This window comes from Sinocyclocheilus rhinocerous, unplaced genomic scaffold, assembly GCF_001515625.1.
Source record: "Sinocyclocheilus rhinocerous isolate Xijiao unplaced genomic scaffold, SAMN03320098_v1.1 scaffold957, whole genome shotgun sequence".
NCBI lineage: Eukaryota > Metazoa > Chordata > Actinopteri > Cypriniformes > Cyprinidae > Sinocyclocheilus > Sinocyclocheilus rhinocerous.
This window is the reverse complement of record NW_015649405.1, coordinates 126,203-145,576: the sequence shown is the minus strand read 5'-3', so window position 1 is coordinate 145,576 and position 19,374 is coordinate 126,203. Positions and strand designations below refer to the sequence as shown.

Sequence of the window (19,374 nt, the reverse complement as noted above, 5' to 3'; positions counted from 1 at the left end):
TAATTTATTTTATACAATGGAGTGTCCTACCTTGACAATTTTTTTACATGCAGTATATGTACATAGTGCAGTGATGCAAACAACCTGGTGTTCATAAGCAAATGTGGGCATTTCTCATGAACTGTGTTTGCTTCAACATGAGTCTGTGCATGTTGTTCTGTTGGCAGAGCTGCAGAACCTGTTTGAGACGGGGGCCAACATTGCATGTCTGTTGAAGAGGTAATTGATAGTCTGAGAACTGTTTTTACTGCAGGTACATCCACCCTGCAGCTACAGCGGGGGGTGAGGGGGTGGGTGTATGTGCAGAAGGGTGAAAATCGAAGAGCACCAAGTGGGAAAAGAAGGTCTAGACAGTGTGGAAGAGGCGGGAGATAGATAGCGAAGCAGTAGATGGATGACCTAAACAAGATGGATTTTATGTCAGGATCCGGACCATCTATTTCATGCGACACATTACAGTGCCGACATGTCTCGGCCAAGCAGATGGAAGGATTTCTATTTTTGCCAGGTAATGGCTGAGATGTGAAATAGTGTTCACCCTCAAGATTCACAGCATCTCAAACTGAAAATAGGGAGGATGTTGTCAGATGTCAGCTGTCAACTAAACAGACGGTCACCCCTTTACCGACAACACTGAGGTCTTCAAGGTGAAATATTAAGCAGAATCTATCTTTGAGATACTTACTGATTAAAAACTATTTATATATATTTTATTATGCAAACACATATACTATTTACAGGTGACAAATCAAATACAAAATTACCAAGGTAAACAAAACATGCATGACAGCCAACATGATTTGTGTAAGTGTGTGTGTGTGTGTGTGTGTGTGTGTAAGTTTAACGTGTGGGGGGTGGAAGTATATAAACAAAGGAACATGTAGAAAAGTACAACAGACATAACAATAGTAGAAAACAATAATAGTAATAATAATGATGATGATAATAATAGCATTAATAACAAAAATTGGAGGATGGAGGTTGAGGAAGGTGATAAGTAATAATAGTAATAGTAGTAGCAATAATAATAATAATGGACTCAGTTCATCAGAAATGAGGGGAAAGTTGGAGGATGAGGAAGATGACAAATAGCAATAATAATAGTATTAATTAGTAATAGAAGCAATAATAACAATATTAACAAACTCATTCATCAGGAACAAGGGGGAGTTTGAAGGATCAAGAAGAGGACAAATAGTAATAATGAAAGTGAAAGTGATGTGACATGTGGCCAGGTATGGTTACCCATACTAGGAATTAGTGCTCTGCATTTATGCCATCCTAAGTGCACACACACAGCAGTGAACACACACCCGGAGCAGTGGGCAGCTATTTATGCTGCAGCGCCCGGGGAGCAGTTGGGGGTTTGGCGCCTTGCTCAAGGGCACCTCAGTCGTGGTATTGAAGGTGGGAGAGAGCACTGTACATTCACTCCCCCCACATACAATTACTGCCGGACCTGAGACTCGAACTCACAACCTTTGGGTTACGAGTCCGACTCTCTAACCATTAGGCCACGACTTCCTTAATAATAATAATAATAGTAGTAGTAATAAAAACGACACTAACAACAATATTATTATTAATAATAATAATAAAGCTATAAATTGTAAGTTATTGTAAGGCTGCCTCTGGGCCCTCTGTGAGCACAGCATAAAAAACTATATATTTTTAAAATCTATCTGTCCGGTGTAATTACTCTGGACTATCTGGGTTTACGTGACCCCAAGTGGAAGTATTTTCCGCATTCTTATTTTGAAAAACAGCTAGACCAGGGGTGTCCAAACCTGCTCATGGAGAACCAATGTCCTGCTGAAGTTTCCTCCAACCTGCCCAAACACATTTGCCTGGAACTTTCTAATATGCCTGAATATCCTGATTAGCTGATTTAGGTGTGTTTAATTAGGATTGGAGCTAAACTCTGCAGGGCAGAGTCTTAAGACATGGATTTTAGAAGTATTTTTTTTTTACTTGAGGAGCAGGGCCAGTGTGCTCAAAAACAAATCTAGGGTAAGGGTTATCAGTAGTCAACCTTTGTGTCCCATCCCTAATGGACATGATGTGCACCTCAAAGTTATTAGCGGTTGTGTTTGTGGTTCAATGGCTTTTCTTGTCAACCAAGTGCACATTTTAGTGGTATATTGATTGATCTTGTCTCGTACTGTTGTTCCTCAATCACATCTGACTTTTTTGGAGTACATCAGCTCAAATTCAATTGGCAGGTTGTTCTTTTTGTAGCTGTTATTATAATTTAAGTGAGAGGTTTCACCTTTTGTCTCAAAGCGGTCCTTCAATTCTTATATAGCACTGATGGGGAGGGAAACAGTGTGGCAGTATAAACCCATTTTGCAGAAAAGCACACTGACTCTGCTTTGGAGACGGAGGCCATGGTGGCTCTTTTGATCTCGTTCCTTTCAAGTGAAACCCTGGGTAATTTGCCTGTCGTTGTCAAAGTGTGTCACAAGCTGTCAGAGAAACCCTTTATGCTGTGGAGAGTTTCAGTGAAAAGCAACTATCAGGCTAATCCCTCTCTTCTTCCTCTCAGCTTCGCTGTGCACTGCCCCGTTAGTTACAACCATCGCCAAGTTGGAGCGAAAGAAACTAATGACTTCATCTGCATGAAATAAGGGAACAGAACACGTCCCCTTACCTGTCTCTCGCACCGGTGGGAAGCAACACTACAGGTTTGTATGATTCACCCCTGAATGCTAATGGAGCTGCCCAGCTTGCCTCCATGTTGGTTTCTCTTCAGAAAGGCAGCTAATAACCAATATCGAGTTTGATCTGCCAACTTCTTGGAAGCCGGGCCTCATTTAAATTCTGTCCCCTGGTTATAGGCGTGTTCAAGAAGCAGCCACTTGCCACCTCGCCGGTCTGCAGTTTGTTGGTTTGTCTTGGACGGGAAGTCTGTTAGTGCTTGAGTTAGCCTTGTGTTCTCATGGCAGCCGTCCCTGACGTCTGCTGCCCTGTGACATCGCCTCTTCCTCCTCCCAATCGCTGCTTGCTCTTTTACATTTTAAATCCAGAGCCTCACGAGACCGATGGGGATATGGCTCCATCTGTCACAGCTGTCTGTTGTTGAGCTGAGAGACGGAAAGAGAGAAAGGCAGCGGACCCCACAGTGAGATGCATCCGCAGCTTGCCCACACCTGTAGGACTTGCTCGGCAGGAAGCAGAAGTTTAGAGTAGTTTGCAGAATGAATGGCGGTTTGATTATGAAATTTGCTTGTTTGCGAGTCCTTGAGTCAACCTAAAACCTGACAAGGTGTTCCTCCACTGCCTGATCTTCATATCCAGCTGTGTAAATGGATGAGTTGTACCTGTGAAATCTCATTTGCCTTATTTACTGCGTAATTAAAGGTGATAATGACTCCCAGGTTAACCTGTTTTCCCATGGCGATCCTCCTGTTTTCATCCTTTAGAATGTTCCCCTACTAAAAATTGGTGCAGTGTATGCTAACAGGCCTCCTACGGTTAATCCCATCTTTGTTTTAACACGGTGAAGGACTTACGCCCTCAGAAAACAAAGGGTCTTGCATTGCTTCCAGTCAAGGAGAACGTTCACACATTATCAAGAGCTTTTTTTTTTCGCAAACCGTGACCAGAAAACCAGTATTGTGAACCAAATTCTTGTCCCACCTGAGTTTCTACAAAGGATTGCGTTTCAGAGCTGGACTGGAGACTTGAAGAAAGCCACCTGCGTCTGTAGTTGCTAACATCAGGCTTTATGCCATTCTCTGCTACTCTCTTTAGAGTCACTTGTCTGAAGATTGATAAGGTCTTAGTTTTCAGATAGCTGTTCGACTTTGCAGCTCTTGCTCTCATGCTGTGTCTTCAACAGTGATGGAGGACGTGGTGTTGATGATTTTTCATAAGTGAAATATCTCTTTCTAGAGGAAACGTTCCTTCTTAAAGGACTGTTTTTAATCTCCTACAATTATTCAATGAGTTTTGCTCAAGGAATGTAATTCAATGACCAGGCAGCTTGAACTTTTGGCCAATGACAGACATTTGGGTAAGTCACATTTAGAATAAAAGAATGTCACAATAAAATATATATACTATTCAATGGTCCTGAAAAGAAGCTTAATTTTTTAAAGCAAACTATTATTTCTTTCTACTTTCTCTTGATTTAGGGTTAAATTATGTGTCCAGATATGTTTTTGACAAATTGTTGTGAGTATTCACTAGAGATGTGCCAATAGACGTTTAGTGTATCGACAATAGTCGGAGATAACACCTGTGGCTTGTTTGTTCCATCATATTTCTTTTTCCGTGTTTTGCGCGTTATAACCAAACACACACGATTCATTTGAGTTTATGAATGCATTGACCGATCAGAGGCATTCAGATAAGTCATCGCCGAAGCACTAGAGTTTTATTGTTGAGTGCGAGCTCGCTGACTGAATTCTGCGCTCTTGCGAATTCTCTCATCATAAACAACAAAGTGCAGATGCACGTGTGATGTAAGTATAAGATATTTATTCATCATACAATGTAGACAGCTTTGCTGATTACGATTTTGGTAATGTAAATGTTCTTTGCTCGTTTTCTGCAGTTGCTGTTTGGATAACTGAGGAAATATAAGCATTATAATTAGTAACTTACAATGTTTCTATTAAAAATGTTATCATGTTAAATGCAAATTCTCGACAATAGTCGGAGATAACACCTGTGGCTTGTTTGTTCCATCATATTTCTTTTTCCGTGTTTTGCGCGTTATAACCAAACACACACGATTCAGTTGAGTTTATGAATGCATTGACCGATCAGAGGCATTCAGATAAGTCATCGCCGAAGCACTAGAGTTTTATTGTTGAGTGCGAGCTCGCTGACTGAATTCTGCGCTCTTGCGAATTCTCTCATCATAAACAACAAAGTGCAGATGCACGTGTGATGTAAGTATAAGATATTTATTCATCATACAATGTAGACAGCTTTGCTGATTACGATTTTGGTAATGTAAATGTTCTTTGCTCGTTTTCTGCAGTTGCTGTTTGGATAACTGAGGAAATATAAGCATTATAATTAGTAACTTACAATGTTTCTATTAAAAATGTTATCATGTTAAATGCAAATTCAGTCATATTAAAAATATTTTATATATTTAGTTAATAGATTACACTAACATTTGGCTTTTTTAGCCTTACCCTGAAATTGGTTCACTCTCCGGCTATGAAACTAAGTAAATATTTAAATAAATTAGCACGGTAATATCATGTATCGACGATCTCACAGGGAGACAATAGGACAAAATGACTATGGAGCATGTAGCCCAACACTAGTATTCACATGAAAACTACTTTACTTTAAAAAATGTCAGATTCCATATTTAAGAGGCATTTTGTTCTAATGAAGTGTTTCATTGTCAAGATGTGCTTATTCAGTCTCCGGCAGTATTGATTCAGGTGTCTCTGTTGACATGCCTTCTGTTTGTTTGTGTGTGGATTGAGCACCGGTGCCGATGCTGAGGGTAAACTTAGCAGGCTGTGGGGGATCCAGAGGCATTGTGTTTCTTTGTCGTATACGTAGTGCTGTTGACTTTGGTTGAGCTTGTTTTGTGTTCAACTCCAGGTTTATAGTCAGCTGAGATTCTTTGCAGTCTTTAGTAAAAATATCCTGTTGTACATCAAGCGTGTAGTTGACTCTTTATCTCTTGGTATATTTTTGTGATTGTATGGTTATTTTTTTTTTTAAGTTTAAGAAGTAATTGGAGGTTGAAGTGCTAGCCAGAACCTTTAGATAATTCATCTAATAACCCATAGTCCAACTTCAGAGTCCAATTTCATGTAGCTTTTGCTTACAACAGTCTTTAGTACTTATCCAGTCACATCTATTCAAGCCCCACTTTGTGAGGTCATGTATCTTGGGTCATATCTGGCATTGTCATTAGATAAATTATTTTTGCACAATATAAATAAATACATTTATCTTTGCACAATATATTTGCACCTTTGCTTCATGCTGTGACATCAATAATAATAATAACAGCGAATTCCACGTCAAGCGTTTCTTCAGTGTGTGTTTTGCTGTGTGTGTAGTACATCTAATTTCTGTTGAATTACTCTGCGATTGATTTGTGGCTGCAGGAAGGAATGAGAAGCCTTTTGGTAATCTTCAAAATATGACAGTAAATCTCCTGGTTATGTCTTATTCAGAGAGCTTTTGCTCCTTTTTATTGGCATTTATACTGAATAAATGACTGAGCTGTCACCACATCTGATGCCATCTATCTAAGAGTCAAATGTGATTGCAGGCTCACATCATGACGGAAAGGACTGAGGGAACGTTTGGTCATCCACTCACAAAAGAGACCTTAAAGATGGCTCTTCTGTTTACGTCTCACGTGTACTGTGAGCGTGTCAATACTCCAGGCCTATCCATTTTTTCATTTGTGTCATATCAGCCCTCTACGAACACCTTGGCAACTGAATCGCCATTGGCTAGTAAATGTTTTTGTTTACTCGCCAGACTGATAAATATATACATACACATATACATATATATGAAAATATATCTGCGCTAAACTTATACTTAGCCTCCAACTCACACACTGGCGAGTAAAATCTGAGAATTTATTAGCAATTGGCTAATATTAGACCTCATTTAGTCGCCAGAGTGAAGATTTAGTCGCATATGCGAGTGATTTACTCGCAATGTAGAGGGTTGCATATTACATTCCATCACACTGTACTTGAGGGCTTAATGTAATACTTTAATGTAAACAAAGAACTTTTCATGGAGGTATAAACATGCAGTGAAAGAGTAAATGCCAGGCACGATATGCCAGTGAAAATTGTAGCCAATATGATAACGACTGATAGTATTCTGAACCGTTTTGTCTAAAAATTTGAAAATTAAACGACTAAAATTTACTATAATATTACAAAATGTCACCTATCCTGGTATTGTGGTGGTATGTTTTAGCACAAACATTTCCCTCAAAAAATGCTAATTTGTTTTGCTTTGTTTTTGACATTATTTGCTAATTTACATTTGCTAGATGTTGCCACTTTATCAATGAAAAGAGTTGTTTATCAGTAAGCTTGTGAGCACAAAAGGTTGTTATAAGCTGAACTCGAGCATGTTGTTGTTGTTATTTTGCAGTGCAGACCTCTATGTCAAGAGAAACCGTCTCCCACATAAAGTGTAGCACCAAGTAATTTGCTTACCTTCCACTTCTATTTGATTTCATCAGATTTACTGTTTCCTGTTTGCTCTCAGAGTTATCTAAGACTTTCTCTTGGGTCATATGTTTTATAAACTTGTCAAAGTATGAAAGATTAAACTTGAACATCAGTGCTGTAGTCGAAATCACAGACCAGGCTAAACCAGGAGCCGTGGCCCGTGCTGTTTATGGTGTCGGACAATTTTCTTCAACACAGGTCTTGTTGTAAGGACTCAGCTTTATCTTCCCTAAAGACGTCAATAAGGTTGTCTACACAAGGCCCTGCCATAGATCTCCTGTTGTCTTTATCTCTGGATGGGCCATTAAGGCAAAAGCAATCACTGGCGTCGGAGCGGTTGGAAGGAGATGTGCCTAAAGAGTGACAAGGAGAGAAGTGTTTATTTATCCTTGATGGTAGGAACACAGTGGCCCTAAGACGAGATTCCTGGTTCGTTCACACTAATGAGACTCTCTGCAGAGGCGGGAGTAATGAACCTTTTTCTTAGTTACGAATCGATGACATATTAGCAAGTCACAATGCAAAATTGCTAGTCATGGATTGATCTGTAGGGTAATGTCTGAGTTTGTATTGTCTACCAGTTAAAGGTCAGTAAAAGACTGAAGAAAAAAAACATTATTACTTTTGTTCAGCAAAGATGCATTAAATTGATCAAAAAGTGACAATGAAGATATTTATAATGTTAGAAATCAACATTTATTATAATAAAGGTTTCTTGAGCACCAAATCAGCATATTAGAATGATTTCTGAAGGATCATGTGACACTGAGGACTGGAGTCATGGCTGCTGAAAATTCAGCTTTGCCATCAAAGGAATAAAATGTAAATAAAAAACAAAAAACAAAATAAAAATTGAAGACCTGTATTGTACAAAATATTAAAATAGGAAGTGTATATTATGCAGATTTTAATTAAATAAATCTTGCTGTCTGGACAGGATGATTTCCATGTATTTTTGTATGATTTTCAGTATTTTTGCTTTACATTAATGGGAATTTGAAGGGGTATATGTGCTTAATTTTCATGACAATAATTCCATAATGAAAATATATATATTCATGTTGCTAAAATATGCTTCAGTTGCTTTATTTGAAAAAAAAAAAAAATATATATATATATTTTCTTTTGCTTCTGGGGTGAAATATGACTCATAATCACAAGCATCCTTGCAGTTGTGTACATTTTTGTTCTTTTGCCTCTTGCTACTTCTGCCCAATTCACATTTTTGATAAAGCTATCTGTAAGTATGAGCATTTGAGCATGAATGTCAGTATTTATGTGATCTCACGTGATATAAGATGCACACGAATAACTGCAAGTGGCATTTGTTCAATGATGATCCTTATTCAGATCATAATCCTTAATAATCCACTGGAATCATGCTAAAAGCACAATTAATTTGAGTAATGGACACTAGTATAGCCTAGTTTTCTAAAACGAAACCGTGACTTTTCAACAGCGTTATGAGATTGATGGTTGTTTGATCTAGGTTTATTGCGCAATATCACTGCTTCTTGAGTAAATCTCGCATGATGTGTATGTTCGCTCTGCTATTGTGCTGTTATCAGTTTATTTACTCGTTCTCTCCATAACCCCGGCCCGAACAAACAAGTCAGGCGTGGTGTAAGAGCTCGGTGATTGGCAGGCAGGTTTTAAATGATTGGTTTTTGACTAAAAAGTGGATCAGTTGGCTAATCCTACCAGTGTTTTCCAAATGTAGGGCATGCTTGAAGCGCAATGCTTGTCTCGATTTTCCCTCTCTCTCTATAGGTGACCTAATCAACTGCTCTTATTTGATATGCCTCCAAAGGTAGTGAAGGCTTATTACCAGAATGATTGCTGTGGTGCTGAAACCCCTCCAGGTGTTTTGGTATAACTGAGCTATGACTCAACATGTACGTTGTCTCTTGTTATTTTAGAACACAAACCCTCTTGTCAAGAAAGATTACCAAAAAGCCTTTTGGATGAAAAAATAAACACTCTTTAAACACCTCCCTGTTAGGATCTGTTTGTTCATTGTTTCTTTTGGCACTCTCTAACAAACACTGCAGCCAGGCATATCAGCACGCACCCAACATGCATCCGAAATCGGTGTGTTAATAATTGGCTAGTCAACACCTCCTCAGGCGAATTGAGTATTTCTCACCTTGCGAGAGACTTGAGCTTTTGTTTTGGTTCTATTCACATTCCTGCTTGTTAAAATCACCGGCCACTCACACTGTGGACATTATTAAATGGATAAGATCAGACAAGTGAACGCATTGATGTCAAAGTGGCAGATGTAATGTTTTCGGATTGCTTAATTGCAAGTTAATTGCAGTTAAATTAAAATGAATTATAGTTTAAATTTGTAATAACTCCAATTAGCTGAACTTTAGAGTGTTTTTGACCCACTTATATCTTTATATGTACTTTGATAATTCCCTCTGTTGTCTTTGAAATATGGAATTCTGCGGAATGTACTGACAAGCATTTATGGTTAACAAAAACTATTTTAATGTCATTTCTATTGAAACCGTTATGTGATGTATTTAAATATTTTTGGAATTGCACCTTTATAATGATGAAGTTGCAATTTAGTACATTTTATAATAAATTAACTTTAAATGTAATACTGAATAACACAGTACAGTTAAAATTCTAATCATACTTCACATGCTTTAGTATGTTAGTCAACATATCAAAATGAGTGTACTTCTTTAAAACATGACAAGATAAAAAAAAAAAGATTTAAAATGTACTTTAAACATTTAATTTGACATTTACTGTATATGATTTTACACATAACACATTGCACTTCAATGTATTTTGTGACTTTTTGTCAGTAACCCCTAGAAAGTTGTTAGCGTGACAAGTTTAATTACTTTAAATTTGAGCAGCTGCAGTTTCAACATAACTTCCCCTATTTTCTGGCAGTTTCATAGACCTCGGATATTGTGAGCGCTGATTTAAAGCAGCATTCATCCTTAGGGAACTGTGTGTGTGGGGCTAATACTGTATTACCTCCACACTTCAGGAGATCCGGAGCCATCTGTACAGAGCCACTTTACAATCTTAATGGGCACCTTTAGTGGTGGTCGGTTATTGGGAATTCCCAATTCTCTCTTGTCCTTTTGATATTTAGCTAACCAGCAGCAGATTACGGGTTTAAGTTTACTTTGATAAAAGAGCATTTGCTTACCTCATTAACCCTGTTGCCCCTAGACAGACCACTCAATTCATCACGCCCGCACTCAATAGTGTACATGCCTGTTTGTCCTACCTTGAATCAAATGCTAACATGTGTTTGTCTCTGTGTTCCTCAGGTTTTAGTCTATGATTGCGTGAGAGCTGCGAGAGCAGAGCGGGGACCGAGGGGGAGCAGTGCCAACCTGGAACATGGTGCCTAATATTTGCACGTCCGTGCCCCTCCTGCCCGTTGGGCTTCCTCTTCTGCTACTGCTGAGCTGCGTGCAATTCTCCTCTCAGGCAGACAGTAAGTACAACACTTCAGCTGACTAGTCATTTTTTCCCGTGCCTTTTCCTGTACCTTGTGAAATTGGAAGTGCATCGCATTGTGGAATTGTTTGCAGGCATGAGCGAACACACTAATGCTTCACTCGCGTGGCACAATATGAACCCGAAATTCAAACAAACTGTTCACCTGAACTTTCGCTGGCTTTTAGATGAGCGATGCATTTCCGTTGATCAGAAAGCAGTTCTCGTGGGCCACACTGCTTTATTGTCCTTGTGAATGAGCGCGTGGATCGCCGTGAGTGACATGGCAATGTTGTGGGTGCCACGGGTCGAGCGGGGGTCAAGGCTCAGTTCTGGCATGGGTCAGAGAGCCATTTAAATGTCATGTGACCCGTCTGCACCGCTGTCACAAGGCTGTTGTAATTCCATTAGGCCTCTCTCTCTCGCATCGGCTTGCTCGCCGTCTTTCTTTTTCACTTGCTTCGTTTAACCTTTAAATCTTTCAGCCGTTCAGAGGCGGTGCTAGCATAAGGGTAACCTTGAAGCTTCTTCTCTTGACTTCTGTTGCCACTTTTAAAGTCACAAAGCTTTTGTGATTGAAAATCTTGCCTCTGCTTTCTCGATGAAGACTTTTTCAAAACGATCTCTGATGCAAAGTAACTCTTGACTGTATTTCAAAAAATGTAAAGAAGCACTTTAGTATTTCAAGTGAATCTGAAATGTCATCATATCACTCTTTCTTTTTTTTTTGAGAAATTCTTAATTTTACATTTACATTTAATTATTTAGCAGACGCTTTTATCCAAAGCGACTGACAAATGAAGACAGTAGATGCAATTAAATCAAAAAAGTGGAACTGTATGTACAGTAAGTGTTCTGAAGTGCTATTAGTCTCATGCTGTACACGTATAGCATTTTTTTGTTTGTTTCTTTTTTCCACTAGCAGGGAACGGTCAATGTAAAGGTCAATTAAAGTGACTTTGTGCTTCTTTGGGATGCCACCACAATCCACTATCAGAACACAAGCTTGAAACATGAATTGAACATATAACTGATTTAATATCAAAATTGACTTTTTTAATGCATGTACAGTTTATGCCTAAAAAATTGTCTTCGTAATCATTTCTCAAAATATAATATAAATATTATTATTATTATTAACTTCCAGATAGATGCAGTTTACCTTTACATGTACTTTTGTACAAGGAAATTCTGTGGACAAAATGTAGTCCTTTGCAATATGATTGTACACAGTCTGAATTTTGATTTTTGTACCCCATCTGAATTTCACATTAGATTTAATTTTGTTGAAATTTTACACACAAATTTGCTGTTTACACCAGTATTTTTGCTGACATTTTGCTAATGTGACCACGTCTTAACATATTTGTTTTTACAGCCTTGATTTTCCTGTTTTACTGTGTAAATCAGAGATGGATGGTATATCAAACATGACATTGGATATTTAATTGTTCATGCTCATTTGTCCTGTTTTTATATGCAGATTACCTTTGCTATCATCTAACATTCGTCTGAAACACTGATAATTGAATAACACCATTAAATGTAGTCTTTTAAGTCTATCGAAAATGCAGCTCTATTTCTCATACTGTACATTGTAATGTTTTGATGCCTACATTTAAATTTACTAAACATTTAAACAAACCAAACAAAATGATTGATTTTAGTGTCTTATTTTTTTATTTATTTAGACTAAAAGAGTGTAGAACTTTAATATTGACTATTTATCAGTTATCGCTAATAACATGAAAATAATGATTGGTTTGAATTTTAATACCAGTGCATCCCAATGAAAAACAGGTTACATGCACTGTTTCATGTTGACTTCACGCCTAACCAGAATAAAGACAGTCGTTGTCACACTGTCAACAAACTTTACACTTTTTTGCTTATTCCTTTCATGAGTTTTGTGTCTTTTGTTCAGCATTCTGCATTTTCATGTCTAGCGCATTAACACAGCACCCTCATTAGTGTCATCACATGCTGCTGTAGGTGCTGTTGATGGTTTGAGAACGAGTCTCCGGGAGCTTTGCTCTAGTATTGACTATACTTAAGGTTTCAGACACCTAAATCCTAGTGTGATACTGCTTTATGGTGACGCTTCTTTGGTATAAATACTTTAAGATGTTCAAACAAATAAAACTTTAAAAATAGAGGGGAGGTTAAATGTTGACTACCGTGAATGGTCTTTTTTGTGTTGTTGTCTGTAATCAGAGAGGGTTGAGTTGCTAAACATGAAAGAACTGGCTTTGCAACGCTCTGAATTATAGGGCAGTGGAGACAGAACTACAGGGTGGGGCGTCGCGAACGTTGATCACCATGGTAACAGAGCCTACCTAAATCAGACGAATGAAAAATTAAGGCACTTTCTTATTATGAATGCTCAAAGAAGTCAAAATTACTCCGATTGCACAGGAGCTCCTGCGAGGAGACTGAGGGCTGTTCCTCGAGCCTTGTTTAGGTGGTTATGTCTCGTTTGTGTGATTTAAAGCCACCCAGATTGCTTGATTGGAGTCTTCTTCATAACTGCTTCCTCCAGACGTGGTGTCTAGGGTTTACATAACAGTCTACTTTAGTCATTTTGGTCTTTAAGAAGTGGTCTTTCTTTCAGCTGAAAGAAGTAAACTAATTAGTAACTGTCTAAAAAGATCAATTGGAGATGCTAAGTTTTGTCAAGAAATAAGCCAAAATTCTATCTATCTATCTATCTATCTATCTATCTATCTATCATCTGCTAGCTAGTGTTTATCTTGTGACCTCTGAAAACAGCATAGTTTATGTTAGGGCTGCACGATAAATCGCATGCGATATTCAACGCGCATCTTGTCAGAAAGCCGGTTCTGTAATCAGTGCTGCTCCATGTGAAAGCACGCACGTGATGGAGATTTACCGCTGATTACAGAACCGGCTTTTCTGACAAGATACGCGTTAAATATCGCATGCGATTTATCGTGCAGCCCTAGTTTATGTAATGAAAAGGAGCATTATTTTTATACCAGTACAAAAAAGAAGACATAAATTGTTAAAGAAGCATCAGCATAGGGACTGAAATAAATTGTAGATAATTTTTTGAACTGGTTCATTTAAAAGAACCACTTGAACAAACCCATACACTAAAATGAATTGGACCTCCCAACGCTTCATTTGAGAGAGAGCGTAAACAAAGTAGGTAAGCATGTTTGAGCATTACCTTAAATATCTGGTCTGAAAAAACTTGTACGCAATACAGTGTTACAAAACACTTTTTTTTTTTTTGAGGTGTAAGAAAAATAGCTACCAGCTTGTTCGAAAAAGTAGCTTGTTGCTTGAAAAGCTATTTTGTTTAAAGGGCACCTATTATGCAAAATTCACTTTTACATGTTGTTTGGGCATAAATGTGTGCTGGCCGTGTGTGTACACAAAGGTTATTTTCGTAAACGAAAACTAAAATTAAGATTAAAACGATTGATGAAAAAACAATTTCGTAAACTGAAATAATATAAAAACGTCAAAATAATTGAAAAACTAAAACGAAACTAAACTAACAACAGTTATTGAAAAACTAACTGAAATAAAATAATAATTATCAAAAATAAATAATCGTTTTCGTAATCATTACATTCTCACCCCTTGGCGGAAAAATATACGAGCTGTGTGGAGGTTTAGAAAAATAGCCTACCTGTAATGGCGCATCACGCACATGGGGTTATCTGACGGAGAGACGCAAAGCAGTTTAAAGCCTGCACGGGTCCTGTTTGGTAAACGTGCACCAGCAGTACTTAACAGAACACCCGACCCATTATCTGACAGCAGCACTAATTTAATTCTGTACCAGACGAGAACCGTTTGACATAAAGACCACGAGTCGCGACCCGAACCGCACTCGCATTCAATCTATTACATCAGGTAAACAAGACTCAGCATGCGTTAATTTTGTGTCGCTATATGTTTGCCTCATTATGCCTACGTCTTTCTTTGGCCTGTGCTCTGGAAGTGATCTGTTAATTCTGCTAAACTTTAATTAAAACTGAAACTAAACTATATAAAAACTAAATAAAAATGCGTTCACAAAATAAAAACTAAACTTACAAAACTAAAACTAAACTAAAACTAACAAAAATATGAATAAAACCAATAAAAACTAAACTGAATTTTATAGCAAATTTGAAAACGATATTAAAATAAAGCAAATTTAAAAATTCTAAACTATAATAACCTTGGTGTACACAACCACCCTATAATGATAAAAATCTGCCTGCTCCTTTTTTTTAAATCCCCATAAATCATAAACCATTTGCAGGATCTGTAAAATGTGACATCACATTTTACAAGCCCCACCCACGACTGTTGACGGACACTGCCGTATTAGCAGAGACCCCGCCCTGAGTGTGCCACACACAATCCGCCATGTTTATCTAAAGCAGCATTCAAGTAAGAAAAGTCATCTTATTAGAACTACAGAAATTATTCATTCAAGAGCAGAGAGTGATTTATTTTGTTTGGATCATATTATCAGCATAGATAGCAGTATAGGTACTGTATATTACACTGCTCTCACTTAATACACATATCTAATATAAACATGCGATTTCTTTCCCAGCTGTTTCAACCTTCAAGGACGTAACCGACTGTGTTTTTGTAACTTATACATGTTTTTAACATAAACTTGTTTATTTGACAGTTTAAGTGCAATAAGACATGAAAGATAACTTAGTTTAGTACTCACATGCTGTGTGGCAGCCACTTTCTGTGTGCGTGCTTCAGATGTGTGTTCACTCAGAAAACCCTATATCTGGAGTTTAAACTGATATGGCTTTAAAACGCATGATTTTTAGCGCAATAGACATGATAGCCAACACCAAACAGATGTTTTTTGGCAGAGTATCTGAGACCATGTCCACACGTACACGGGTATTTTTTATAAACGGTTATAAACAGAGTTTTTCCTCCTTCCGTTTTAAAAAAAAATCTCCATCCACATGAAAACACAAAAGCATGTTATGAAGCACTGTCAAGAGCATGCCAAGCCAACAGGTGGCGATATAATCTCAACCATAAAGCCATGTTGGCCATTTGGTCGGTTTCGCTGTCTACACGATAACACTGCAACCGGAGTTTTTGAAAATCTTTACCCTAGCAGGAGTTTTCAAAAAGTTTCAGTTTCAGTGACCTGGTGCTGCGTTTGCGTGTGGACGAACGGCCAAACCGCATAGAAAAAGCTGCGGTTTTGAAAATACCCACGTTCGTGTGGACAGGGCCTGAGGTACGAGCTGTAAAGGCACAGTCCTATTCTGGAAAAGGGGGCGGAGAGCAACAGCTCATTTGCATTTAAAGAGACATGCACGAAAACAGCCTGTTTCTGCTGTTCCAGTCCTGAGACTTATATTACATCTTGTAAAAAGGGGCATAATAGGTGCCCTTTAAAACAGCCTACGGTCACGCTACTGAAAAATGTAGTTTAATTAGTAGTTTATCACAACTGGAAACTACAGGCCTATACTTTTAGTGTTGTGTAATGTCTTACTGGACCTACATGCCTTGATATAGCATTTCTAAAGGATGCTGCTAAAAATGTGCTAGTACAAGGTTTCTTCAAGGTCTTGTTGCATTTATCTGATTTAGCTGAACTTGTCAATTTACTTTGTTTTTTTTTTTCGTTTGCAGTGGAATTTTTCTGATGCTATTTGTCTCTATATGTTGCGAGAATCAGCTTGCAGCCATCTGTCCATATATCGATCCTTTTTCCGTCCTATCGCTCCCTGCTCTCTAATGGCAAGAAGGTTTGGGATAATTCAGTTCTTTGAGCAAAAACTGAAGGTGCCTTAAAATCCCATCTGAAAGTCAAAGAGAAAGCTTTCATTTTTCTCCCAGTTGAGCTAATTCTTTATATCCGGTACAAAATAAAATTCTGTCTTAACAACCCACACATATGGCCTACTGTTAGAGGAGCACTTAGGTATTGTGAAACGCTTGCAAATGAGGACCCTTTACATTTTATCTTGGAGCGGCTATGTAGAAAACCACCTCTATAAGTCAATTAAGCGAGCTATTGTTTTCCCGGCGGGCTGGGCAGGGCCGAATGGGTGGTCGGCGGCAAATTGGATTGTGTTTTCAAGTGTCCATATGGTCACTGAGTGAAATTGACAGGAATAGAAATTGATTCTTTTTAATTAAAAGTAACCGTATCCTCAATCGAGTGGCACTTGCGAGGTAATTTTGTTAGTCCCCAGCTATGATCCTTCAAAGATAGACACCAGAGTAGAGCCGACGAAAAGGAGAAACGGAGAGAGCAGAAGGTTTGCATAAGGCAGAATGGCAATATCACAGCAATGAATTAAAGAACTGGTCAGCGGAGGTTAATGATGTGAGATTAATAGCTTAATTATGGCGGTCGATCGCAGGGCCGGAGGCAGGTCCCCAAACTCTCAGCTGTGGCCAGGATACAGTGCTGTCATCCGATGACAAGATCATCCAGTGTCCTTGACTGAAGGGCAGCCATAAAAGCTATTTGAACCATCATACATGTGTGAGTATGTCATCCTCCCACGCCACGTACACCTTATACTATCGCTGCTGTGAGAATGACCTCATCGTCAAGACGAGATTAAAGCCTGCAGGACCAGCATGCATCACATGATCACTGGTGCATTTCAATGTCATGTAGCGTGTAACCACAAAATAAATAAATTATTTTACTTTTAATCTTTATTTTATTTGTATTATTATTAATATTAACATTACGGCATTAGTGATGCACAAAATATCGTTATCATAACAGTTATTGGCAATATTCCTTTCTTTATTTGGGATATTTGGATATATTTATTGTTTTATTTCTTATTTACATTTAGATATTTTATTTTGCATGTTAATTTCGCTTGTTTTTACATTTACATGTATTAGACATTTTATCGAAATCGGGGATAGAATAGTATAAAATGTCTTTCTAATAAAAGTCTATTAGAAAACTGTATTTATTTATTTAAATGACCTTCGTAGTCATCTTAGACTCACTTGAAGTTAATATTTAAAATGAATTTATTATTACTTTAATTTAATAGCTCTGTTAAATGTAATGTTTAAGCAGATATCAACATTTTAATATTCATTATGATATTCATTTTGTGATGCCTAAATTCACAAAATGATTGATTTTAGTTTTTAATGTAATCTTTTAATTTATTTAGACAAAATAGTACAGATTTTAATACCTGTTGACCAGGCTTGTAATATCAGTGCATTTCTTATTTTCACTAGTGGTCTCAGACTTTTTGAGCTTACTGTATGTCCTTCCACTTGTCATGATTTTTCCTGTACTCTGTGTGCACACTGTCACAACAAATCTATACCATGCAGTGAGAAAAGATGCACAGTGCACATTTTCAAGCAGTTGCTGCACTGTGAAGTTGCTGCATTGCCAAGAATCTTCTCCAAGAGCCAAGTACAGCATCTGAGATGAGGGTTGTGGGGGCACTTCGGCTTGTTAATATCCATAAAGCGTTTTTATGTAATCACAGACATGAGCAGCTAATCACATTAGACCAGTCTTGCGTCTCAGAGCTTATGACATTTTGTTGTGGGGAATTCACATCCCCTGCTTCTCATCTGCATTAAAGCTGGCTTCTCCTCATCCTCCTCTGACTCCCATCATAACCTTTTTTTCTGTCTCCTTTGTGCTGACCCCATAATTGTCAATGACTAATGTTCTTTGTTCTTGTACAATGTGACCCACACACTTGGCTTGCACAGGCCTCCAGGATTGGGCAGGCTGGCAATATGAACCGCATTTCGTGTTGATCCTCTTCTGCATTTCGTGAGTTGCTCTTCTAAACAGCTCTGTTCTAACATTCTTGCAGAAATATGCACCACATGTTCAGTTCATGGTGCTTGGAGTAGAATATTTTGTATCTCCCTTGAGTGAAGCATTTTTTTCCCTCATCGTTGTAGGAGGCTGCTTCCCAAAACTTGAAGAGCATTTATATTAGGATACCTGTTTGGGTAACCTTGGCCAGACTGTTTACAGGTTAGATGCTGCTTCTGGCTATATTTGAGAATGACTATAAGCTATAAGCACACATTAATATTTTTAAAATTTAAAGGGATAGTTCACCCAAAAATTACTTTTCTGTCATTGTTTGCATATGTTTTGCAGAACGTCCAAGTTGCTCTTTTTACATAATGTGGAAAATGTCTTTTGTGTGTGTGTGTGTACTTGTTTATGCTACATTGTGGGGACCAAATGTCCCCACAATGATAGTAAAACCTGACATTTTTGACATTGTTTAATAGTTTTTTTTTTTTACGAGGGAAAATATTTAAAATAGTCAATTACGTTTATCTGAAAGTGTAACAATGCAAGCAGGTTTTCTGTAGGGTTAGGGGATAGAAAATATTGTTTGATCAGTATAAAAGTAATAGAAGTCTATGGAAAGCCCCCAAAATTCACAGAAACAAACGTGTGTGTGTATTGTTTAAATAATTGGAAGGCCAACTTAGAAATAATTTGGTGTCCAGTCCTGACAGTTTGGCTAAAAATATATTTTTTTGTCCCATCCTGATTATTTTTTCTCAAATGTATCAATTAGAGTGAATATATTGGCCTAATTTACTTATTTGTGTTTTGTTTTGTGTCAGCTACATTTATCAGCCAATACCAATATGACCGTCTTTACACTAGTCATCGTCCAGTTTTGTTTTGTTGGTTGTATGGAAATGAAGAGCTTGGACATTC

The 19,374-nt window shown here is 37.8% G+C and overlaps 1 protein-coding gene across 11 annotated transcripts in view; it reads left to right on the top strand.

Annotated features, from left to right (window-relative positions):
• The window catches only part of LOC107710549 (receptor-type tyrosine-protein phosphatase F), a 230,461-nt gene that overhangs the window by 91,024 nt on the left and 120,063 nt on the right, over nucleotides 1-19,374 (top strand). For all 11 annotated transcript variants that reach the window (XM_016515345.1, XM_016515343.1, XM_016515342.1 and 8 more), the window contains exon 2: nucleotides 10,493-10,662. In XM_016515345.1, the coding sequence (XP_016370831.1) occupies nucleotides 10,566-10,662 (97 nt within the window). In that variant the 5' untranslated portion in view covers nucleotides 10,493-10,565. The remainder of the gene's footprint in view (nucleotides 1-10,492; nucleotides 10,663-19,374) is intronic.